The 27,179-nt window shown below is 43.5% G+C and overlaps 1 protein-coding gene across 2 annotated transcripts in view; it reads right to left on the bottom strand.

The window, feature by feature from the left end:
* Positions 1-1,950: 1,950 nt before the first annotated feature.
* PITPNB (phosphatidylinositol transfer protein beta) overlaps positions 1,951-27,179 on the bottom strand; it is a 62,863-nt gene continuing 37,634 nt past the window's right edge. The window contains exons 7-11 of one of the 2 annotated variants that reach the window (XM_053206484.1): positions 22,846-22,923; positions 9,581-9,691; positions 7,850-7,972; positions 4,469-4,554; positions 1,951-3,267 (exon numbers count right to left, since the gene is read on the bottom strand). In XM_053206484.1, the coding sequence (XP_053062459.1) occupies positions 4,507-4,554; positions 7,850-7,972; positions 9,581-9,691; positions 22,846-22,923 (360 nt within the window). In that variant the 3' untranslated portion in view covers positions 1,951-3,267; positions 4,469-4,506. The remainder of the gene's footprint in view (positions 3,268-4,468; positions 4,555-7,849; positions 7,973-9,580; positions 9,692-22,845; positions 22,924-27,179) is intronic. The other variant, XM_053206483.1, reaches the window with a different exon arrangement.

Below are 27,179 nucleotides of genomic sequence, written 5' to 3'. Positions count from 1 at the left end.
ACTGACCCCATCGGTGCAGCTGCTGAGAGATGAACAGAGCAACTGTCAGTAAAGTGTCTCTTCCTTCCTCAGAGACGTCAGGAGGAGGCTGGGCTGCGAAACCATCCAGCTTAGCAAGTTGGCAAGGGGAGAGAGAGGTGAGCTTTGGAAAAGCCAGGTGTTGGGTCCACAGTGATTTCAGATCAACCAGGAGGGAAATGAACGGAAGAAGAAGGGAGCGATCACACCGACGAGGGCGCACCACACGCTCGGGGATGCGACACCTCAGCTGACCCTCAGCACTCTGCAGCTGGGCGCTCCAGGGCTCAGCGAGCGGCCGGGAGGGGTGCGCCTGACCCCAGGCCCGCTGTTGGCAGCACTGGCCCGAGCGCGGCACTCTGGGCTCCTCGGGCCCCGGGCACCTGCTCAGCTGCCTTGAACCCGAACGTCTGCTTTGTCGTCTGTACGAAGCGGGCGAGGTCTAAGCGCTCGCTCCGTTATTGCACCGAGCTGTAATCAGCTGTGCACGCGCCTATCTCCCACGCCGGGCTGTGGCATTTACTCCCCTGGGTGCCTTCACTGAGCCCTGCCGCTCAGCATCCTGAACGGCAGACCGGCCCCGCGAGTGCAGACACGAAGTCTGAGATAACACACTAAGAAGGTCACCTCGGAAAAGAACATTCGGAAACATAACACTCTACATGCATCCACGCGTGTGGCCGGCCACCTCTGCTGACGCTGAGCGGCTCTAGAGTGTAAGGCGAGACCACAGGAAAATAGCTGCGAGGCGTCCAGAAGCAGGAGAGTGGAAATGGCGAAGTCCTAAGAGAGTTTGTGAAGCACTGCCCCAAACCAAAAAGCCGCCATCTTGAAACCATCAGACTGATGACAAAATCTTTACTGAGTGCTTTTGGAAATACTACGCGTTCTCTGTATTTGTCCCCTTGAAATGTAATTTTTAAAGAACCTCGGAGACCAATAATAACCCTTCTTCAGTTTACTGCTTAGCTTTTAAAGGCAGAAAATTAAGAAACCAAACCTAACAGTTCAATGTGGCACAGGCACATTTCAAGGACGAGTTTGCAGTGAAAAATTAAAAAAAAAACCCACATCTTTTCCTTATTTTTCCCAGAGTGGTAGTGCCGCCAATTAGACAATTGTTGAGAAAACGGCAGAGAAGTGGTCCACGGTGGTCTGAACCAGACGGGGCATCAGGGAAACAACCACTCAAGCACACAGTGGCATTTTGTGATCAAATTTATTTTTTGTTTAAATTTCATTTACTTTGTTTTACTGTAATTTACACAAGAGACTGCCAAGTAAACTAGATATTTTACATTCACCACGCATTCCCTCAAATCTCCACAGTTGTTAGAAAAACATTAGAATCCATGCGCTGGGCTCTCATTTCCATGTGCGCCCCAGCTCCTGGTGATGCTACAGAGAGTTAAGTCCGTTAAAAGGAGAGGGCGAGACTCTTTATTTCACAAAATTAGCAATAATCTTCCTTGCACCAAACACTTTGCAGACAAAAATGATTATGCTTTGACAACACCTATCTTACAACAGTGCCCAGAGAGTAAACATCAGTCTTGATCCTGAGTACACGGAGGACATATGCAACGTGGGGTCCGTAGCCAAGGCTAACAGGGCATCGTGGGTGCGGCAGTGATCCTAAACACCCTGGTCCGAGTCACTGCCACCGCCTCGGTGGGGACACAGGGCGTGTGGGCAAACGAGAAGCGGGGCGGGCAGGACTGTCAGCAAATCAGATTACAAACTGATATGACCACAGGGGCCGGTGTGCTGTAGGAGGGACGAGAGGTTAAAGAAGACGGTTTGTGACCGGAAGGCTTCAACAATATCATTCTAGTCAAGCTTCCAGGACTGACAGGAGAAAACGGGTTTGGACAGAGAAAGCCGATAAAGATCTTACCTAGCTTCGTTTCCTTTTTTAAAGAAGGAAGAAGGAAGAAGGAAGAAGACAAGGTGGCCGCGGCTGCTAACCAGCATGTTCGTGACGCTTACTCGTGACGGGTTCCAGTGGCGCCCTACTAGACAGCACCTCTAGTGAGGGCTAGGCCCTCAGCAGGGCCTCGGCCTAGGAAGGTGTGCGGACAGGCCAGTGCTGCCCCCCCAATTCCTCCCTCCCTCCCTGCTGTCTCAAAGGCGCCTTCTCTCTTAGGGTGTATTTCAATATGAAAAGAGCAAACCGTCATCACTATCTGTGTTCTACCTCGTAAGCTGTGAGGAATCGAGATCATTTGCATAGTTTCCAAGCTCTAATTTCAGAAAACAGTCATTCCAGAAACAAGACTCTGCGGAAATGCTCTACTTCCAAGTTTTCCTGCAGCCTACAATGCTATTAATTTCTTCATCAATTTCTTTGCTTGCCTAACAGGAGCCTGAAAATTGTATAGTGTTTACTATAAATCACAAGCCGTCATCTCCATTTTTGCTAGGTTTGACGTAGAAAAATACTTGAAATTTAAAATACAAAAATCCAATAAAAACCGGAACTTTTTTTTTTTTAAACGATTTTTCCCTCAGGGCAAACAAGTTAAAAATTGGCAGGTAACTACACTCCTTACTAACAGACATTGTCCAATTTGAATTTAAGATAATAGCCATCCAGAAATAAATCGGTATAAATACATTCAGAGTTTACATTCCAGATTCATTGGAATACCAAAAGATGTTGAATAAATTTTTCTGTGGGAGTCTGTTGCTTATGAGACTAAAATAAAATTTTATAAGAGACGGATTTAAAAGAACAGAAAAGTAACAAAAGGCGATGTTGTGTGTGTATACACACACACACACACACACACACACACACACACACACACACGTATTGGTCCACAATTCGACATTTATGAAACATACCAGCTAGTATTACATTGCAGTCAATTTGTCCATTAATGGTATTACTCTGATAATTATTAAAATCTGTTCCAGGTATATATATTGAAAATATTTTCTTTTGCATTCTTGCTGAAGATAGGTACAGTACTTTGGAGAAATTGTACTAATCCCTTCAGTATGTTTGTATGTACATATATACACGTGTGTGTGTTTTGATCTGTAGCTCTACATGCGTCTTATATACAGCTACAGACACACACACACACACAAACATATATACACACGTGGTTGGGAATCTGTGCACGTGAGTACATAATCACAAGCACACGTCTGGGAAACGTCAACACTGCAAGATACCGGTCAGATTCTTCTTCACTCATCACTGGCTGCACTTGTTCCCCTCACTTGACCTTGATTACGTAACTGTAAGAAAAGCGAAAGACAGTGCCATGTGTTAAAATACAGAGAGACACAAAAAAATGTTATCATCTTGTCACACATTCTCCGGGGCGGGGGGTGGGGGGGATCCTCAACACAGCAAAACTTCTGGCAGAAAATGTACCCCATATACTACATTTTAAAACTTTAATCTCTTAAAGATTTTGGTCTTACTAATGGTATAACATCTTGTTTCATCAGAGGGAAAATAAATTGCAAGTGGAAATAAGTCACAGAACTTAGAAGTTAACAAAAGTAACCATAACTTAAATTTTTTTTTTTTTTTTTTAATGAACACTGAATTTAAACAAAGGGCTCTGGAGGAATCCTGGCAGAGTTCATTCATTCTTACTTGTACGACTACTTCTGTTCATGACTGAATACTTCATTTCTCCCGTGGTCAATAACTCGATAATTCGAGAGCAGGGAGCCCATGTGAGGGGGCAGCAAAGAGCCACAGTGAGTGAGGAGAGTGTTTTAATCTTGTTCTTTTCCTCAATGAACATTATAGTTCAATAGTAACAACTGACGATTTGTGTTTACTCACACTAGTTTCAGTACGTGGGGGAGATTTTGAGGCTCTTTTCTCCCCCTTGAGGAAAATCTCTTCTCTGGGTGTATAGATTTGTGTTAGGGAAATAAGGCCGTAGAAATATTTTATATTACAGTGAAAACCAAAGTGTATTTATACATATTAAAGCTAACTATAAAGGTTAACTAAAGATTCAACATGATGGAAGACATCCAGATGTTCAGAAAAAATTTCAGCTACAAGGAATCACCGAGGTTGGCCTTTATGGTATGGGGCGAAGGAGCTCTGGTTTAAGATGTTTTTACGTATTTCCTTACTAACCACATATGATCCTATTGAGAAATAGGTCAATTAAGTGGCCATCAATGAAAAATCAGCTGGCTTCTAGGATAACACTACGGTATGCCGGGCAGCTGGTGTGTGTCTGACCCTAACACTAAGAACTGGAGAGGACTACGTTCAACCTGCTCCCACAGATAAAACTCTGACAGAAGAATAACTCAAGTGTTCCATGTCAATCTCGAACATATGTATCTCTTTCAATTCTAAAAATTAAACCACATTGAACACTTAGTCTCCGCTCAGCAAGTTAACTACCCGTGACCAAAAAGGTATTGGTTTTTAAACATTCTTTTTACCCGGGTCTTCACTTACACAGTTTGATATTGTCTCTGACCCTACAGGGGACTCATCTAGACATCAGCAGCCGACGTGCCTCGGACGGTACCCTTCTTACGCATCTAAACGTAAAATAAAATCATGAGCTGCCAAAATCACAGACTCTAAATTGGGTTAGTAAGCAGGGGGAGAAAAAAAGATCTAGGAAAGATTGTGAATGACCACTGCCTATTTATAACCACATCCACATTGAGAATGAAGTTCTGAGGCCCCTCCAGTAACACTGATCTAAGGAAAATCCTGCAAAAGGCTTTTCTTGTAATAGCACACACACACAAAATGTGTATCTATTCTTGAATCTAGGAAACGGAAGCCTGCAGACTGATGATGTGGAATTATCAAAGACGGCCAAGGGTAAATGAACTGTTCACCAATACAATGTGAGAAAATGCCCCGACGGTCTGAGTCATATGTTCATAGTCCCCAGACCAGACAGGGAGCCATGAGGGGTGGCCACCTCTGCTGCTTCTGAGACCAGAGTCCCTGACAGGAGTTCTTTATGGGAAGTTTATTTATAAGAGGGAGGACAAGAGGAAGAACAAGTGAGCATGGGCACAATGTATGAGAAACAAAGAAGGACATAAGGACACATCAGAGAGGACAGGCATTCATTACAGTAGCCTACGGACAATTTTTAGAAAACTCAATGAGAGAATCAGAAAAGAGCGGACAGAAAAGGAACAGATGTAACAAACACATTCTGCAAGTAAGTCAACACTTCTCCCCGACCCCCAGAAGTGCCAGTTGTGAAATGCAAGCACAAAGTTCACCCCCAGCACTTCTTCAGCAGCTAAGCCTAACCCCGCACGTCTCTTCAGGATTCCAGGCAGGGGCATTCCTGTCATGCCTAAGCTCTCAAGACGCAGTTCCTTTTCTCCCGGGCCAAAACCCATTGGAAAGAAATCCAGGTCTTAAAATATTTGTGAATTAAGAAGAGAATTATAATGTATCAAACTCCATCGTCAGGTGTCAGGGAAACAGGACGTCAAGAAAAGGGGAAATCCCTCTGTGGTGATGAGGACTCGGCAACCTCAAGCCCCACCGTGAGGCAGGTGCTTTCTGGGTAGGCGCTTTGGCCTGCAGGCACGATGCCACCCAGAGCCTGAAGACGCTCACAAACCAACCACAGGGCTCAAAGCAACAGCAACACGATGCGGAATAAAGCATTCTCCGATGACCCACAGCAAAATAACCTAAATGGGATTTTACGTGATGATGATCAGCATATAATGCTGAAATCGCCTTAAAACGTTTTTGCAATATTTAACAAAGAAACGGCCACGTCCCCCCAAGCCCTGAACCAGCAAGAGACTCCTACCGACGTCATGTGGGAATCCGTCAGTCTGAGCCGTACAGGCACGACAATGGTATCTTCGGATAAATGGGGCTTCTGTGTAACTACGCATCTACCTTGTGGACCCGCTTGGAGAAGCAAGAAGCTGAGCCTGCAAGGCCCATGGCAAGAGGTGGGAGCGGGCACCTCAACCTCCTGGTCAGGGCACTCACTGTGAGTACACTGGGACGGCCCTGATTCCTGCTGTCCTGACACTGGACTTGGCAAGGAAGGGAAGAGGTCCCTGCCAAGTTCTGTCTTGGGGTTCAGAGCTCAGACCACAGAGGGCTTCATCCCTCACCCTTCAACCATGACCTCTTCTCCTCATGTTCTGGACAGTCCTTGCAACATAAAAATGAAAACCAAAAGCGAACCTCCGTCTTAAGGGCTCAAATTAAGAAAAACAGGTTTTATCTGAGCGCTGGTAAATCCTTTTTGAAGATACCAAGGCTGTGCCATGAGCCTAGTGCGAATGAACGTAATCATGCTGCTTTCTTTTTTAACGTTCAGCTGAGTCTAGCTGCCCAGAGGGGCTGGAGACAGGGCTGGCAGGTGTCTCTGGAGCACATGGAGGGAGCAGAGCCAACCAAGGCAGGGGAGGAGGGACCAAAACTGGGTGCTGGTAGGAGTGCTTCTTAGAGAAGGGCACTGGACTCTTGAAAACCGGAAGACAGAAGCGGGGAAAAGGGGGCAAGCAAACCATGGTTTACTCTTGGCTGTTTAAATATTTAGGGACCAGCCTAAAAACAAGGGGGTGAGGGAGAGTCCTCCACACTTGCCATTCTACCACCCTACTTCCAAGACCCAGAACTGAAAGTCATACTCCCAGTGTGAGAAACGGAGGCAAAAGAGGTTTCTATTGTCTGGCCTAGAAACCGAACTCCAATTTACAATGTTGCCTCCATGGCAAAACAGGTTCCAAATTCCAAAAATTCAACTTAAAAACTTTTGGAACAAAATCCATTCATAAACTGGAGACTGCTGAAAGTTTACTTTCTGTATAAGATAAGGTTAAAACATTTTATTGCCTTATAAAGAAAATATGTCCTAGTCCTCTCAGAAGGTTTGTATAAAGCTAATTAGAAGCAGATCTGCCGTAATCACCAAAAGTAAGCAATTTTAAACACAGATTCTTTATGATGCTGTGTGCCAAACAGATTTCCTTCTGTGCCAAAGAACCTGATTTGCTGCCACTCTCCTGTGATTAAGTGGAGGTCCTGCCTCACACACAAGCGTCTGTCAAACGCTCCCGCCTTCAGGGCTTCCAAAACTAGGACCGCTGGCGGGACTCTGGACGACTGCATAGAAACCACCAGCCCATCCCGGACATTCCTTGGGCTCACGTCCCCCAAGAGGGCCTTCCTTTCAACCGAAAAGCAGCGTGGCCCAGAGCAAAAGCAGAACCAGACACTTCTAAGAGGAAGTGGGAAGAACCCATCCCTGGCAGAAAGGGGGCGCTCACGCGCTGCAGGGTCTGCCCTGCCCGCTGGGGCTGGGCAGGAGCTGGGGCAGGCTTTAACTGCCAAACAGGGCTGGCTGACCCCCAGCCCAAGCATCACCCGAATTTCTGCCTAAAGCTTGCTAAAGAGCTAAGGATTAAGTGCTAGCTGTGGGAGGGAATCTCTGGAATGTGTGACAATATGGCTAGCCTTATCTAACTGACAGTGATAACAAAATGAGCCAAAGGCAACTTGGTCTGATAAAGTGAGTGTCTAAAAGGACTATGAACCAGGTCCCATCACAGAGAGCTGATGCATGACAAAGTATGAAACCACTGGGCATTTTACAGGTACAAACTCCAAGTCCATAAAGCTCTAGTCTACTTTCATGGAAGATGCTCAAATAAAGAGAAATCAGAACATGCAAAAGGATGTTAGAGTCTAAGAAACCCAATTCTGATGGAGGTATATATTTAAAAATGGCCTGTAATGACACTCTTCTTAATTCTAAGTCTACACTTACTAATAAGCACATACATAGTTAGAAAGGGGAAATGAGAGTTTCCACAGAGTGGGAAGTCTTACTGTTTCTAGTTCTTTCTGAGTTTCATCCTCCATTCTCCTAATGTCTTCCATTGTCAGATCAATCCACTTGTCAATCCAACAAAAAAGTTGGCGATGAAAGTTCGTAAATATCCTTTTTTCTTGCTTTTAAAACAAAGAAGAAAAGTAGTATAAGATGGCAAAAAATAGAAGATTAGTAACATATTAACTTTTACATCCCAATTAACCCATGCAATGTACATATACTTGGAAAAGACCACTGTGTCTTTTGTATCATTTTGTAAAACAAAAGAAAAAGAAAAATCTCCCTGTGAAATGTGAAATCTCTCCCTCAGGCAGCACAACATGTCAGGAACTGAAAAAAATGTGATGTGCACGTTGTGATCCAACATAAACTCCCGCTAGACGTGGTCTATTTGTACCTTTTTCTAAATCTGGTGACCAAGGGTCAACTCGATTTCTTCCGCTATAAAACAATACATGGTCATTCTTAACTTCTCTGCGATTCAAAGAATATTGTGAGGTTGAATATAATGTGTACGGAAACAAAAGAATCTTGAGTTCTTTGGAGTAAGACGTTTATTTAAATTAAGGATTATTACATACTCTCCATCAATTTTTCTACTCTAACGTTACTCTCACTCTCTATAAAAAAAGCATACATTTAATGAGTGGTTTTAATTGCTACGTTATTTAAATGTTACTAAGATTTCCCAAGAAGAGAGAAAAGCTCACTCAAAAACAGTACTTTAATACTTTTGGACAATCTTCAACTTTAAAATTTCTTTCCATGAACAGAAGGGACTTCATCAATTACATGTGTGACGAACTAGATTGTTAATCTATTACTATGATCCAAGAGGAAGGAAGGAAGCCAGTATTTACAGAGTGCCTACCATGGGCCAGCTGCAAGCAGGCCCAACAGTAATCACAGTGTCCAGCACATTAGGACCCTTTTTTAAAAAAAAAAGTTAGAGTGGTTACAGCTAAAAAGTAGAAAAATTATGGTAGGACAGATACAACCATTTGTGGATTCAAAGGTATAACAGGGTTTCTTTATAATGATAATAGAAGAAATAGTCACACTACAGGAAAAGTAAACACCAAAGAAACTTTCCATATTTCTTATGTGTCTACAACATGTGTGTTTCTTTATACAGCTGCAATTTTCTCCTCCTTCTAGATCAAAGTGTCCATGTTACTTTCACTTTAATAAAGACAACATATGAAAGAGGTAATTAGGATTCGGGTCCTCAGATTCTGTCACCCTAGGTTCAGAGTGTAACTATTCTCAGTAAGGACCTCTAAGAAGACCTCCCACGGGAAAGTGCCAAGTACGTAAGAAATGTGTGTCGAGAGAGAGAGAGAGGTTGTGGAGGATGTGAGCGGGGAGCCAACTGAGGTCGGACAGAGGAGCCCCTCAGCAGGCAAGGCCTGGCCTCTCCCTCCAGCCAGTGCCAAGACCCCAGGAACCCTTGGGGGACATGCTGTACACGGAGAGGGCTCTCTGTGAAAACAGCTGGGCAAACCATCGGGAAAGCATGTTGAACAAAACACGGCTACGCTCCTCCCCAAAGAAAGCTCCTTAAAACCTGCTGGTATCTGTCTGCTGTTTTTAGGCAGAAAAGGGTAGAAAGGAATTATACAGAGACAATAACTGTTACCTAATAAGCGAGGAAAAGACATGGTAACAGAAAATATCCCACTAATAGCTACCTAAATTTAAGTCTCCGCATTTTGAACAGACGTTACCTTCTGAATGAAGTTTTCTACTTTGCTTTGCAGTCCCCACCACTTGAATTTGATGGTCACCAGCTTATAGGCACACATCTGAGGGCAGTCAGAGTTGTTTGCCAGCTCCTTCTAGATGACGAAAATTGAAAAGGAGAAATCGTGACTTCAATATTTGTTTTGATGAAAAGTGACCGTTGTGGAGTGACATCACAGACACAGGTGAAGAAAAGTACAATCTCACATGGGTTTAGTTTAGGTATTTGGAAATTCGAAATCATTTTAGCAAAAGCAGCAGTATTCCCCTGCTGCAAACCCTCCTTCCACAGATGAAGTTACTTCTTGGCTCTACAGTTTAATAGGTGCACTGTTCTGCCTCAAATTACACTGTTCAGATTTTCTATTAAATACCAAATTCTATCCACGTCGTATCAGTAGTGAGCTTTAATACATAAGGGTTCACCTAACGCCATTACTGCACCATCCCCATGGATGTGGTGATACACAATAAAGAACGATCAGGAAGTTTAGCCGTCTTCTGTGTCTTTCTAACGCTGGCATGTGGAGTGGCACTGTTTATTAACTGAGGTATTCTCACTACAAGGGGGATCTGAAAAGGGACGCGGCAAGCAGAAAAACGGTCTACAATTACCAAGTGTTTGACATCCCGGCTTGAATTTGTACAAACGGTCACACCTCATAGTTGAAATGGCACAGTCAGGGAATCAAATCAAGAGTTGTTAGGGTAAAAAGGTGGTGGGGGGGGGGGTATTTTTTTTTTTTTAAAGGAGCAAGGGAAAGAAATGAGGGGCTATCTGGATGGAAAGAGACTAAAGAAGTATATAATGTCTATAATTTACTTTCAGAAAACAACGTTAAAAAGCAATTAGAATTTGGAACCTTAGATTATGTCACCCTAGGTTGAGCCAAAAAACTTTTAAATATGTACTTGTGTCGAGAGAGGGGGAGAGGGAAGAAGGGGAAGAGAGGGAACACAAAGATGGTGAAGCATCAACAACGGCCGAACCTAGGTAGAGGTGCTCACTGTTAGACGCTTTCGGTTTTTTGGCTAATTTTGAAATTTTCATTGTAAAAATAAGGCAGGGGATTGCAATCTATGGTTACTACTGCCTGTTTCTGTGAAACTTAGCACAGGCTTCTGCCTTAGCAAGTTCAGGATGCTCGCGTGTTTATTCGGGGGGAAGGGTTAAGTAGTGGGTGAGCCAGGAGCTCACGTGGGTCTCCCAAGGTGTGTGTGCAGGAGCCCGAGACAGTCCTGGGCCGACCCAGAAGAGCGCCTGGGACGGGCTCACGGTAGTGAGCAAAAGCAGACACGGTCCCGGCTCTGGGGCTCCCAGTCTGTATGGAAAGCAGGCAGGTATCAAAGAATCACAGACTGCAGGCACGGACAGGGGAAAGGGCCATTCTGTAAACTCTCGGGCCAGGGCTGGTGCACCTGCAAGACAAACGCTACGTCTCAGGACCCCTGTGGGGACTCAATCAGGTGGTGTGAGCCCCGTGCTTAGCTGGGGGAACTCAAGGGCTTGCCACATATTACTTCACTCTCTTATTCTTTCATAGAGTAGGGATTACCGGTTTTAATTTGCAAAACAACTTTAGACAATGTTTCTCCAAAGAGTACAAGGTCATGTGGAACACCGTGGGGGCCCTTTTTATAAAAACGGGATGGCCAGGTGAAGAGATGAAGCAGTCTTTTAAGGGTTCCTCCCCCTCATTCACCACTGCTCTCAGCTTCACGCCACATTCAGGACATCACGACGCCAGCATCGGTCACACCGTGTGCCATGGTCCCTTCTTGTCAGCTGCAACCCATTCGTACATCCCACTTTCAGTACGTCCACTGTGTGTAGCCAGTATTCGTTCCATGCAGCCATCATGTACACAAATTCGAAAAATGACGAATTCCTAGGTCATATTCTAAAACCTCAAAATGATTCTTCATTTAAGCAATCACAGCACCAGACCACATTTCCCCCCAGATCCTCAGTTAACGTTCCAGTCTCAAATGCATTCTAAAGACAGGATAGATGGAAAAATTCTATCTTGGTATTATTAATATGACTCCAAAGTTCTACAGAGTCCTGCGTGATTGATCAACTTCTCTCAGACAATCTCTTCGGTTGTAACATTTCATCTCATTAATGAGCTGGTACAGGGGTTAAATCGGTGAGGTACCACCACAAGCGTTTAAATAAAAACACGACATACAGCAAACTGTCCTGGTGTGGGTGAATTCTATGTCAACAGAAGAACTTGGCTGGCTGAGCTCTACTTCCCCATGACTTCCCTCCCATAAAACAGAGCACTAACATCATAATTCAGCAGGGATGCGTATGTACACACCCACACGTATCTGATCCCATACACTTTATGAACAGGTTTAATTCGGCAAGTATTAAGAGGGTGCCACTTACAGCCCCATCTGCGCTAGGTGTTGTAAGAGGACACAAAAGCGGCCGGGAGAGAGGAGAGTAATTACATGTGCACAAATAACGACAAAACCACTACCCTTGGTGCTAAGGATCTCTGCCAGAAGGGACACCCTTCTGTCGCGGTGGCCCCGGCCTGAAACATATTTGCAGTTCCCCCTCCCTAGCCTGCAGACCCCACGCACTTCAGCTGGGCTCCTGTGTGTGGAACTAGCCCAGCAGCCTTCCACAAGACATAACTAGCTTCTGAGTGCCCAGCCTCACCGAGACTATCACACGGCTGGTCTTTCACAGATCGTTTTTTTTCAGTAAGCAACGAGCCAGTATTGAGGTACTCTCTCATTCAACGAGCATCACTGAAAGCCTTCATGATGAAACACAATTTGAAGAAAACATGAAGAATATAGTATTTAAAATTATGAAATACACCTGCTAAACAGTAGCCTTAGACTAGGAGTAAGGGGATGTGGGTTGCAGTTCCCATTATGCAAAGTAACTTCCTATGTTAGGTGGGTAGGATCCTTAACCTCTCTGGGCCTTGCTTCTGCCAGTAAAAGGAAACACTGGGCTCAACTTTTCGTCTTCCACTGATGCAACGCTAAAAGGGTCAGTGAACTTAGTTCCTCCAGGGTCAGGGACGGCACATGTCCTTGGCATTCAGTGGCTTAAGACTTCCTATAATTTTGCATTTTATTCCATAATGGGCTTAGCAAAATATCCTCCTGCCTATGCACTTGGGCTGAATCGCCTCTGCGGCTAAGAACCTCTGATGCACCACTGATTAGCCCTAAGATACCTTCCAGACGGAACATTCCAAGGCCCTATTAATTATGGGCTGCTGATAGCTTCGTTCGGAAACTCCAAATCACTGGACACCTTAGTGTGCTAAATGAAAACCTTGGGTGTTTCCAGGAGAACACCGACTCCTCAGAATTCTACCATTTTATAAAAACGGCAGGAGGAAGCATGGTTCTAATTAAAGGGTAAGCGGAATTTAACACAAATATGCTTATACCACACTTGGGCTCCAAGAGCAGAGCATACACACATGACTCCAACAATTACCTAAGTTTGTTTCTCACACGCTTTCTAGTGACTCTGGCAGTCTGCTCAAATCAATTAAAGGAATAGTGGTAATTTACAAACAGTGATCTATAATATTTAGTTTAAGTCATGGGACAAAATGAACCCGTTCTCCAAACTATCTTCCTCAGACCTAAAATATACATTCCAGTCTCATCTGCTTTTTTTGTTTTTCCATACAACTTATAAGTGATTAAAAAAAAAATTCAAAGAATATGTACAAGTTAAAAAACAAGTCAATGAAGAGCCTGCTGCCTTTATTTCTTAGCACAATTCTTTACAGTATCAGCACCTCACAGTGTGAGGTGAGGGGACTTACAGAAACATAATGTCAACCACAGACATAAACGGAGAACGTGGAAGCTACCTATTTTTAATATATATTATATATTATTAATATATATGTGAAATCTGGGGCGTTTGGGTGGCTCAGTTGGTTAGGTGTCCAACTCTTGATTTTGGTTCAGGTCATTATCTCACGGTTGTGAGATGGAGCCCCGCGTCAGGCTCACACTGGGCATAGAGCCTGCTTAAGATTCTCTCTCTGCCCCTCCATCTCTCAAAAAAAATTTTTTTTAAATATATGCAATATTTAAGGTCTCATTCAGTTCTTACAATGACTTATGCGATTTGCCTCTTAATTTGAGCTATGTATGACCTTAAGACTAGTGGTTAAGTTAAGAAATGGCTTAAAAAGTGTCTATACCTAGGGGCATCTGGCGGACTCAGTCGGAAAAGCATGTGACTCTTGATCTCCGGGTACTGAGTTCAAGTCCCATGTGTTGGGCGTGGAGATTAAACAAACAAACGAGTCTCCAGGGGAGCCTTGGGTGGCTCAGTCAGTTAAGCATCTGACACTTGATTTCGGCTCAGGTCGTGACCTCACAGTTTGTGAGATCTATCGCCAGGTCAGGCTCTGCACCAACAGTGCGGAGCCCGCATGGGATTCTCTCTCTGCCCCTCCTCTGCTCTCTCTCAAAATAAATAAGCAAACATTAAAAAAAAAAAAAAAAAAAAAGGTCTCCATACACAATGAAAATAAATAAATAAACATTTAGAAAAAGTCTCCACATGTAATGAAACAGAAAATAGGGAGACTGCCTAGACATAGTTAAGTAAAAGCTGAAACAATCCTTGTGGCACCATCTTCTCGGAAGAGAATGTGACCCTCTGTCATTAAAAAGCCTTAAAGTTGTCCATATCCTATGTATAACCCTTTAACCATGTAATGCCACTTCCAGAAACGTATCCCAATTCATCAGAAAACACTACATATTTACTTATAACAGCAACAACCTGGACTTAATGGTGAAGTATTTTACAAGCCTCCCAAACAATGGGCTGCTACACACATAGACATTAAAAACCATCTTTTCAAAGAATGCTTAATAATGTAAAAATTTTTTAAAGGCACAATATGAACATAAACAGGTATCTATCCATGGTATAAACAATTATTAACAAAATACAGTACATAAATCAGGATACGTAACAGACAACAAGAATTAAATCGTGAGAATGTAATGGATTTTTACTTTCTTCTGTGTACAATTCTTTATTTCTGAAACTTAAGAAGTACACATCTTTCGTAATCAGAAAAAAACCCAATACGCTTCGACAATACAAGAGTTTTTGCCCGAAGGTGACTATTTTAGGACAATGAATTCCTTTGCCCTAAATTATCTGGGTACTATTTCAAATCTTCACTCTTCTTTTGACTATAAATAATCTAAATGTTTTCCTGCCTTTGGTTTTGAGATTTAATACATAAAAGCTAAACAAAATCAAGCTAAAAGCTGAATTAAGATCTTAAATAGATAACCTTAGTCCAGTCCATATTACATTTTTCCTAATCTTAAACTTCTAAAGTAAAAATGAGGTACACAGGCAAAGTAAAATATGACATACTCTTCGGAGTCATCAGAAATATTCTTGTGAAAAAATGTGTGACTTTCAAAACGTGAAAAATCTCAATGGGGCAAATATTTGGCATTCCACATTCAGAGGACTGTTCTAGGATCCACAGAACCCAAAGGAGTTCCAGCTTGTCTGTCCAGTTCTCAGGATGTTCACTGGGGCAAAGCAAAGCTTCCTCTCTCACCTTGAACAATACAAACGTTTTCCTCTTCATCAGGTAGAAAAATAAGCCCAAGGCAAATAAAGCCAAAATCAAAATTCAGATCATTCACACATTAATTCCGACTCAGCTCAAACTTCACATTTGCTAACGTAAAGCAAAAACAGGATTAACTCTTTCCTAAATCTAGTTGTAAATAAAATTACTTTGCTGATAAATATGAGTTTTATATAGATGAAAGCACGAAAATTTAAAAGAACAATTGAAAATAAAAGGTAAAGACTGGCTGGTTACCAAAAGACAAGAACAGTCAGGAGTTCTATAAAATGAAAACCACAGGCTAACAGAAGAACCCTAAATTATGACTCATCTTTACAGAATTTAAATTTCATCTGTAATGCAGCAAGCACAAGCTAGTGGAGAAAACGTTTCTAAAATTGTATTTCGTTTGTGTGTTCACTGAATTCCTTACATTTCATGTTTCTAACCATAAATGAAACCCCCAAACGCAAATCATGTTTTTAATTTAACAACGCATATTAGGTTACTCTGAGGTATGTGGACGAGGCCTAAGGGAGAGTAATGTATACTGGAGCCACGCAGCATAACTAAACAAAACGCAGCGTGTTTAACCGGAATGGCGAGCAATCAGCCCGAGTTATCCACAAGAACTAGTTTCTTGTATCTGTGACAAACAAATATAAACAAACGTACAAGACAATTAGGAAAAATAAATGAAACAAGCCCAAAGGCATTATGGAAACTCATTTCCTAAAAACGTAGTCCTCTCACAATGCCACGCTACACGTCAACTCCACACATGCTCCTTCCTGGTCAAAATGCGTGGGGATGGAGAAGGAATTGGTATGTGCTACAGATCACCAGATTAATACTCTGGAAGTACGCGGCAGGTTCTGGAAGGCTCACACTGCCTTCATATTTTAATTTCTCAATTTTAGGCAATCTGAATGCTCAATTTCAGCTGTTGATTTCATAATGTAAGTTTCCAACCCAGATTTCACTAAGAAAGTTAAAAATAAATGCACTGCTGGGGCTGTTGCCAGTGCACGCATCAGTAAATATCAACAGAGGATTACAGAATATATGTGAAGTATGTGTACTTAACTCTCAAGCAAAACCCAATTCCCCAACTCAGCCTCACCATTCCCTCAGTTTTGTTCGGATTTTTTTTTTTTTTTGGCAGCCATTTAGACAGATCTACAGTGGACATCATATTCTCTGTAAGTACACAGCAAGTCCAACGTTTGGTTGCTTTTTATTTGGTTTAAGGCAGTTAACTTGAATCCAGCAAATACTTACTAAGCCTCTCCCAGGCATGAACCTCGGTGCTGGGCAGTGCCCCACGTTAAGTAGGTCAGACACAGAGCCCATGGCCGAAAACTCAGTGTTGTAACAGGGACGAAGGGGGTGGGGAAGGAGGCCCAGTGAGCACACAGACCCCTGCTCGGACAGGGGACACACCAAGTGCCATGAGAAGGTCATCAACAGAGGACTGCAGCAGAGTCCAGGGCTGGAAGATTCTTATCTGACTCGGCAAATGGGAAATGTTAAAGAGAGTAAGCAAATGCGAAAAAGAAGTTCAAAAGACTAAACTAATCACAGGCTAAACTAATTTCATGAAAACAGGCAAAATGAAGTGAAGACAGGAAAGCTTACTGCCTGTGACAGGATAATCAGTCACATTTTCCATGTCTCCAAACTTAGTGTTTGTGGAGCTCACACCCATTTTCCTAATCAGAACTATGACATGTGCTTCGTGCTTGTGTCCAATTACTCTAGGAGTGACACCATGTGCAAGGGAAACCACAGGTTCACTCTTCAGATAATGCTCGTGAAGAAAACACTGTCCCTGACAGTGTCAGTAAGAACCCTGCAAGGGGCCCATCCTGTCAGATCACCTCTCGAACCCAAGTAAGACACTCCATCCGTCTCCCTACCTGTGTCCGTTGGTGCTGCCTGAGAACAGAGGCATTCAGTATCCACGATAAGGCTAGAACTACTCGTGTATCACTCCCGGGGCACTTAGCTTCTTGAAGACATGGGACAGATGTCTTGCTGTCCTCTGTAGGAATTGGGTAATTCACACAGACCAAGCGCTACTTATTTTTATACTGAATTAAAAACCTCATTTGCAAACAGGTGCTCAAGAAAACAAAAACAAAACCAAAAAAACCTAGCCATGTTTTCAGGTCGGCTTTATTATACATAAGCTACAATGTGGTCTAACCAGACACTAATTATTAAGTCTCTGTATGCCACCCACTATAGGTTTTTGAAAATGAGATGATAGGGAGGGAACATGTTTTAATGTCTTCACATCCTTCCCAGGACTGAGAGCCATGTCTAGATGAAGACAGGAAAGGACCCTCGGTCTCTCTCCTGGAGAGGCTATCAGGTGCTCATTAGCCTCTTGAGGGCTCTGGGCTGCCTTCTCGCAAGGCTCTATCTCAAAGAGATTTCCACAGCTGGGCTCTGAGCTCTCCCTCACCCCTGCTTCCCTTCTTCCCATCCCTGGCCAACAGAACCTTGTGGTATCTTCACTTCGGGCCACTGACAAGGCTCCCACCTTCTTTCCACAGATGAGAGGCGGGAGGAGAAAGGAGTCTTGGTAGTGTGGCAGGGAACAAATCAGCGTCCCTACAATCCACAGATGGCTGCCCTCCACTAGCTTGAAGGATCCAGATCAGCTTCACGGGTAATTCTAAAATGAGTCTAAAGCAGGACTGAGCAGGTAAACAGCACGACATACTGTTGTGAAAGCTCCAGCTGCCAGAACTTTCGCTCCAGACTGGAGTTCGAACATAAATAGGACGTGCCTTTATGGCTAGAAAAAGCATATGTACGCACACAAAGATAACATTAAAGAATCCCAATTTCTAGATCAACTTCTTTATTTGACCTGATCACCTTATGCCGCAATGTTCAGACACTGGATGGTTCCAAGACCCGTCAAGCACTCTAAGGGCCAGATACTCTGGCAAAGTCTCCTACAAAAGACCTTTATAGACCTAATTCTTAACTATCTTATACATAGAGACAAAGAACTTTAAGTCTTCAGGAAGCGTCAGCATTAAATGAAGAAAGAAATTCGGCCTTGCCATAGGATGCAAATGACACCATAATCTTCAAAGATGGTGGTTCAATTTGTTAAGATGACAACCCTTCAGATCGGAAGAGGTACACTTGAAAGCTAAAGGCATCCACACGTACACGGTTTGTGATAAACCATTAGAACAGGCAGCCATACCAATGTCATAGAACACACAAAGCCCTCAAAACATGGAAGAAACCAAAACGTGCACACACACATGTGCATGCAGTGCTATAAAGAAATAAACACTTACATCCGTAAGAAATGCACCAATCTACCTTGAAGCAAAATTCTTTACCAGGTTATAAATCCCTCCCCTATCAGTATGTACAGAATCACTTAAGTGTTGAACCCTAAATAACAAAATATAACTCATGTGCTCAGATTTAAAAAATTCTCTTTTCAGAAGGAAGATGAATCCATAACTAAAGCCTGCATCCCTGGGTTTGTAGTTTTTAAAAAATAAAAGGTATGTATCATACCACAGGCAAAAAAAAAAAAAAAAAAAAAGTCCGTACTCTAACCCAGTTGGAAAATATGAAAATCTACTCACTGGTGCTCCCCTGGTGCCCTCAGGACCACTTACTAGCAAAGGTTCTCTAGCATTCATATGGCCTCTGCTCTTCGGCTGACCCATATTAAGCACTCGTAACACACGCACGTTAAAGACAAGGGGTACAGACAAGCGAGTCAAGATGGGCTTGACGACTCCCAGCTATTAAGACAAGAGAACCCCTGGATACCAGACACAGAAAAGGGATAACTGTGTCATTAATAGGGCAGCTTGTGTATAGATCTCACCAACCCCCAGAGATGATGTGGCTTTTCATTTCCAAAGACCAAAGCTTCCTCCGCATTGGGAACGTAACACTCACTCCACTTCATTCAGTCCTGGCAACAACCTTCTAAGGCAGTGACAATGTCCTTCCCATTCTAGAGATGTGGAAACCCAGGCCCAGAACTAGGATTAAGTTAACGAAGTCACAGCCTATACCACAAGAGATAAGGAAATGGATTTCCCTCAGTGCCACTATCACCTACAGATTCCCTGACCATTGGAAACGTACAAATGTTAACAGGAATTATCAAATTCTAGCAAATACCATGAGTACAGAGAGACACACACGTGGCCTGATGCAACAGGGCGTAAGATGTGGGGTGATGTGGGGGTCAGAAAGCGTCACGTCTCCACCCACTACGCATCTCTGTGACTGGCACTGAATCAGGTGCCATAGAGATGTCAGACATCCTGCTGTTTCTCCTACAACTATTACCTGTGTTTCTCTGGCCAAGTTTCTCATCTATATAATGAAGCAGTTGTACTTACCCCACAGGAAGGTTGTGAAGATGAAACACGACCTCGCATAGCGCCTGGCACCAAGGAAAATGTCTTTTCCACTCTCCAGTCCGGCGTAGACAGCCAGTAAATACTGTGAGAGTTCAGAAGGAACACGCCAGCGTGGGGTAAGTAAGGAAGAGTTTCCAAGAGATCACAGAGTCTGAACCTGGTGCCGAATGCACTTTTGAATTTGTACTCGTGAAAGGGAGTTTCTTCTGAGGGGCGACAGGAAAGAAGACTGAAGGGAGAGGATGGGAGGGCGCATGGAAGGAAGGCCCAGAGCCGCTGCGGAGGGAGCAGGCAGCCCTTGCGCTCTTGCACAGGAGCATTCTGACAGACACTCTTGGGCAAGTGGGTCCAGAACAGGACTTCTTTTTCCTTTTCGCCTAATTACCACATATTCCTCCCTTCTCTCCTAGTTCAGACGTACAGAAATCCCCAACTACCACCCAGCCCTACCATCAGTGCCATGGTGGGTATCGTCACTGGCAAACAGGGCCTGCCAAACACAACTTAAATTTTTTTTTTAACGTTTTTATTTTTGAAGGAGAGAGAGAGAGAAAGAAAGGGCATGAGCAGGGGAGGAGCAGAGAGAGAGGGAGACACAGAATCTGAAACAGGCTCCAGGCTCTGAGCCATCAGCACAGAGCCCGACGCGGGGCTCGAATTCACCAACCGCGAGATCACGACCTGAGCCGGAGTCGGACGCCCAACCGACTGAGCCACCCAGGCGCCCCAGGGCCTGCTGAACACAATTACAGGAGATGCTGATAAGATCAAGTCAATCCACAGGTTCCTATTTTTCTATATGTTGTATTACCAGCTACCGTCATCCTTTTTACTTTTCTTTCCTTCACAGGAATACGTGGATGGCATGATTACAGTAGTCCCCCCTTATCCACGGGGAATATGTTCCAAGACCCCCAATGGATGCCTGAGACCGTGGACAGTACCAAACTCTGTATATACTGTTTTTTCCTATACCTTTGATGAAGTGTAATCTATAAATTAGGCACAGTGAGAGATCAACAACTAATCACGAAACAGAACAATTATAACAAAAACTGTAATGAAAGTTACATGAATGTGGTCTTTCTCTCTCTCTCAAAATATCTTCTTGTGCTTGACTCACCCTTCTTGTATGATGTGAGATGATAAAATGACCATTGAGATGAAGGGAGGGGATGACGCAGGCACTGTGATGCAGCGTCAGGTTACTGACCTTCTGACATCAGAAGGATCATGTGCTTCCAGAATGCAGTTGACCACGGATAAATGAAACCGTGGAAAGAAAAACCGCAGAGACGGGGGGAACTACTAGTTATTTCTGGGATCACGGTAACTTAGTTAAGCTATAACTGAACTTTTAAGGGTAGCTACACTCACCATCATTTGGGTAAGGTTAATAACCAAGAGTTAAATAGGTAAAAAGGGATCATTATCAGTGAGCATTCTCCCAGAGAAATAATAAGCTATTGTTTCCCCCCTCCCCCGCTCACTCACACTCTCTCTCTCTCTCTCACACACACACACACACACACACACACACACACACACACACACTGGGGGAAAAGACTACTAAAATGCAACCTGAAAAAAATGTAAAATTCACATTCTTTCTAGAAAGTAAACCTATTCTAGAATTTTAATCATTAATTGATAATAAAAGACAAAGCAATGGCAGTCAAAAATCATAAGTAAAAAAGGAATAAAAATCATCTTCCAGGTTCCTAAAATGTTGGAAATTAGGTAAAACTCACAGTGTCAAACTACACGTGCTGCCTGTTCTCAAACTGGGTGGGAGCTCCGACAGAGGAAACTGGAGCTCAAGCATGACAGCCCAGCATAAAATGGAGCATCGCCTTTTCAAGTGTGCACTTGAAAAGCTGACAATTTCAAGAAAATTTAATGTCTAATTCACCTGAGTCTCAACTTCGGGCCTCTCTCTTCCCTTGTAAAAGCATCATTAGCTAGAGTTAGTACTTACTGGAGCAAGATGGCCTTTGAGAAGATATGGCTGCCTTAGAGGCAGCCACCCATCTGCTGCTCCAACACAGCACTCCTTTTTGGAAGGCCAGGTTAAATCTCAAAGGGGAAAGACCTCTTCTCTGACTCAGCATAAGTTCTAAGGTCCACATATAGAAATCTGCACAAGGATGGGGGAAATTCTTAAACCCACTGAACTAAGTTTAGATCACACATACTGAATTTGTTCCTTGATTTGTAAGTGACATAGATCACTTCCTGTGAATTCAAGTCAAAAGTCTACGGTCACGGCCATTCAACTGGGAGAATCTTGAACTGAACTCCACCCAGAGAACAAATGTAAAAATAAGAGAATTCTGAATCATTTCTCGTAGAACAGTCAGATCCATCCTTCATTTTAGCTGACGTGCAAGACAGTCCACACAACAGTCTGACACCCACCAAGAGCCACTCCACGGGTTACTTGTGGGGCTATCTGTCACAGTAATCCCCTATCTGCAAACAACAACTAACACCTAGAGGTCTTCTACCGATGACTGGCTTCGGCATAAACAGACTGGTTACCAAATAAAACGTGTTGGTGAAAATGTGCTCTGGGCACGTTTAGGTTTTAATGTTCCCCTGCTCCTGTCAAATTACCTGTAATCACTTGCCATCACCACAGTAAGCCCTCTTTAAGGGTCTCTCATTTAGTTTAGTGGATGTCTTTAAAATGCCTTCTATTTCTATAGCAATTTAAATTATTACCTTGACATTGCTTTTCTCACTCCCGTGAATAAAGCAAGGGCGTGTTCTTTATTAGAAAGTGACTACTTGCCATCAAAATTGTTCTCTGGTGTTCCGGTTTCCAAGACGTAACTATTAAAAGGCCAGGAACATGAGCTCAGGTGAAGGGAACTTATTCGGTTTCCACTAAGACTAAATTTAAACTATAAACCTTCATTTAACATGGATTTTTGTACTGCTTCAAGTCTCAAAAGAGAACACTACAATCCCCAAAGACTAAATCACTTGTCTCTTTTTAAGAGTTATCAGAATAGCATGATGCTGAAAGTGACAGTCTGGCTATGTTCTGTTTGTTAATGCAGCACAGACGTGCTGGCCAACTGCATCGCAAATACAACTATTTCTGTGCCATTTCTATTTTTCACTTAAACGTCACCAGCTCTCCCAGACCCGGGACCTGTCAAGTGGTCTGTTGCCAAGACTCTGCCTGTCAGAAAGGTCAGCATCCAGTACCTTCCAGTTGGGTCCCAAAGGGCCTCTCTTGGTCTTGACTGACTGGAATAACGCTGGGTCTTCATCAGCTTTGTAGTCCTGCAAAGCAAAACAAAGTCAGAGGCAGAGAAGGAACCCAGAGAAATTTCTTTAACCTTGCCAGAACAGCTCTTTGCAGCTACTAAAACACAGGACAGAAACTGATTAGGCTTATTACTGTGCCTTTGCGGAAAAGTAGGAAAACGCTTCGTTATGATAGTAAGGTTTGGGTTTGGTTCTGTTTTACACTTTAAGGCAAGATGACTACACAATATTTAGTAACAGAAGTCTTGACGAGCAAGCCACTGGTTACTGAAGAGCTCCACAAACCTTCCCACGTCTTTTAACAGTTTCAACATGTCGATACACATACAGGCACATTCAAGAAATAAAACCATCCCGGTCTTGACAATATCCATCGGTGATGACTGAGAGCTACCACCGTGGCCGGGAACGCAGATCAGAACTATCAATCCTGCGGCAGCACCCCCCCCTCCCAGCCCGGCCCTGATCTCTTCCATGGCTGGGTCTGTGCTGGGTGCCTCAATGACAAGGCCAGCCTGTCCACACCCTTGTTCAGAGACCCGTAGGGTGCAAATCCCTCGGCTTGCTAATGGAAGCCCCTCGTCACAGGAGGTGAGCGAGGGGTTTATGCCTCCATCATAGAACTACCTCAGTTGTATCACGTCACAGCGGAACGGCCTTAAGACTGGTTTTATGCAAAGTTCTAGCGGGTGTAAATTCTATTTCCCTAACATCCTCTTCCTTATAGAATGGAGGAAATGAAAGAAGTAATCTTTTTCAACCTGCCTGCTCTACACATACACACATATACACACAACCTACAGATAGGAAAAGAACTACCTTAAAGAGTAAAGTTCAGATTTAAAAAAAGAAATGAGTTTCAATGGCCACAGTGAGCAGAGGTCAGCTGGTGAGCTGAAAATACTACAAAGGGAGAGCCTTTGCCTTGTCACGCAGAATTCCTGAGCCCCTGAGCCTGGGGTCCTTCCCAACATTCATGGCAAGACCATGTACTTTAAGGAAAACACCCAGACAAGTCGTATGTGAAACATCACTGTTCTAGAGATAAAGGCAAGCACTGACCATCTCTAAGTATAACACAAACTTTCACAAATCAAAGAAAACATGTTGAGAGGCAGCCGCTCTGAGATTCAACATTTACTCAGCAGATGCACATGACGTGTCAGTAATTCCTAAAGAGAAAGTTAGACGTAAATTGTGTGAAGAAGGGAAAATGTGAGGTTCAAGTAGAAAACAACAATTCAAAAAGGGCCCAACAGTGTGCTAAAATTATTACACAAACATTTAGCTGGCTACACTGAGTCTTACTGCTTTAAGATCTGCAATGTGGTAGTAGGCATTAGGTCAGGCAGCACTATCCAGTTACGACAGACCAGAACAAGCCGCCTGCCAGGGGCCAGAGGACTTCTGGAGTTACATGTGTCTGGGCACATCACAGAAAGTTCAATTTCTGTCAACTAACGCGAATTCTTAAATTCCAATTTAGAGCCGCACCCTCAAAATTAACAACTTCACTGCTGAGAAAAGAATCCGTCGTACAGGCAGTCTCAACACCAAGGTTAACAGTGCGCAACCAGCCGATATAAACCATCATGTAACGCCATCAAATGTTTTCTCTAAGTCTGAGGCTTGGAATTAAAATCTAGAGACAAGCTTACTTTTCCCCAAAATTGAAAGTATTTAACATCCTATCAAATAATCACTTCTGACACCATGTCCCTCAATCGAATCTATTTATTCAGTAGCCACCACGTAGAAGGTAGCGCGCAGGATGCTAAGAGGGGAGCCCAAGGGGTCTGAGGACACAAGGAGAACCAGCATCTACCTGGTGCCAGCTCCTAGGAAGTCGCAGTGGAGCTGGGAGAAAGGAAGAGGCAAACAAAGAACCGAAACCCCAGAGTAGGAGTTAACCGCCAACAGAGAATGGAGAGAATGAGAGTCAGAACTGAAATCAACGGACACAAGCCAAGGAAAGGCATTTTTAAAATCAGTTTTAACATCGTGTTTAAAAGGTAGAAAAACCTTAACTGCAAAGGTAGATGTTAAAAATTCTTGTGATTCAATTTTTAACTACCTGTATAACGTCCAGAGGCCTGGCCAGTGTTTACCATTTCAACCCACTTAAGTGGGGGGGGCAGGGGGAGAATACTTTTTTTTTTTTTTTAAATACCATCTCAGATGTGACCTCATTGTGGGCATGCCGTTCAAAATTTTTTCTTAATGCAAAATGTGAGATATGATGGAGCCTGGCACGGGCTGAATGGTAAATCGCACATTTCCTAAATCCGAGGGACTGTCAGAGCATGCTCCGCCATTTTATGTGACAAGAAGAAGGAACACACTCAGCCAATGAAACATGCCATACCTGGCAGACAAACCCTAATTCTCAGTGTATTAAAACGGGAGAAAAAGCGGGCAGGGGAGCCTCAGAACTGATGAAATGGAGCCCACAGAACGAACTTCTGTATGATTATGGCACCGGTGGAGGTCAAAACGAACAGACGGATCGGGTGGGCTTTGCTGACGACACCCCTTCAGGTCCTTCCCGACCCCAGCTCCGTACCAGGGTGCCCACCTCCGGGCCTTTCGATGCCTGTCTGACATACTAACTGAAGAGGGCAGAGTAACGCCTCAGAGCTTCTCTGCTCTGCACCTGTCACACTGTGGCAGAAAAAGCCTGTTTCCGAGCCTTTGTCGTTACTACCACGTACATACCCTGCGACACCTTTCGGAACTAAAGGATCCACAGAATTATGGAGGGAAACCCGCCCATGAAGACCATCCCAGCCGCCTCATCTGACAGATGAGGAAGCCACAGTCCCAACGACCAAGTGGTATGGCTCTCCTAGCCCAGGACTTAACTCCAGCCTTCCGGGCCTCTGTCCCCGGCTCATTCTAGTGGACCACACAGGAGGCAGCAGAAGGGTGTCCACAACTGCCAGATAAGCAAAACCCATTTCAAAAACACCAAGAAGCAGCAGCAGCAGAGGCATCAAAGTAGATTTGCCTGTAAGGCAGGAGTGTGTGCGTATAAAATATCACACACACACACACACACACACACACACGCACTCATGTATCTCCCAAGGTAAGTCTTCCCAGCTGTTTTCTCTTGACTAAAAAGCAGCAAACATTAAAGGTGTAACACTGAAAGTGTCACAAGACCCAATTATTAACAATAGCACCTTAACCCTGACAGATGAGGATAATGCATCTTGTCAAAACCCAGGAATTTTTTGTGTTTTAATGTTAGTTTGCATACGTAAATGTTTAATCAGTTGAATTAAGTGCCAAGGTATTACAAAGCAGGAGGCAGGTGTGGTTTTAACAACGTCGGTTTTGTACCTTTATAACAAAACACTTAATTTTTCTGAACAGTTACCTTCTTCGCTACGGTTTTATTGTTGGATTGCTGGTTTGGTCTTTCTGCATTTGAAAACTGGCCGATTCATATCCGTATCACAATGAACAAATATATTCCTTCATGTATGACAGTTTCGGCATACAGAATGCAACCTCAGCTACCAATTATAGCTGCAAATGAGCAATAGTGTGGAATCAGACAGCCTGCTGGCTTTGTTAGTATTCTGTCTCCTTCGGGATCCCATGGGGAAAGGGGAGGCTCTGATGAAGAGAAGCCCTTGGCTCATGGTTTATTGTGCTTGCCACCAGCTGCAGACTTCTCATCTCATTAGTTCTTTTAGAATACTGTGGGTGAAGACAGCTGTAGCCTACTTGAGTCTTCAGCTCCTGGGTATTCTGAAGGCTGAATTTGCTATGCACTTTCTGTAATCCTTGGGAAAAAAAAAGCAAGCAAATTCACCAGGCCAAGGAAGTGTATTTTTAAAACGAGGTTTAAAATCGCGTTTAAAAGTAGAAAAATCTTATCGCTAAGGTGCACTGTGTTTAAAAATTTTTACGATCAAATTTTAATTATCTGTATGATGCCCAGAGGCCTGGCCAGGATAAGGGCTCGGTAAAACCATCATTATCAAGTTAGGTGTAATGTCCCCGGACACCCATTCGCTCCACCAATACCAGGGCCTCGACGACAGAAAAACACAATGGTATCAGCATAAGGTACATTCGGATTAGTGGTAATACAACTCTATTTAATTGAAAACTCTCACTTAAGTAAAAAAGGAGGCAAGTGAAAGTCAAGACACCCTTTGGAGAACAAATAAAATATAATATGGGAAATAAATGGCTTACTGAGTCTCCATGCTGGAGCCACAGAGTACGTTCATTAAATTCTTATAAATAGCTGTTTT

This window comes from Acinonyx jubatus, chromosome D3 (assembly GCF_027475565.1).
Source record: "Acinonyx jubatus isolate Ajub_Pintada_27869175 chromosome D3, VMU_Ajub_asm_v1.0, whole genome shotgun sequence".
Taxonomy (NCBI): Eukaryota; Metazoa; Chordata; class Mammalia; order Carnivora; family Felidae; genus Acinonyx; species Acinonyx jubatus.
Note: the sequence above shows the minus strand (reverse complement) of the source record. Positions and strands in the feature narration are given on the sequence as shown.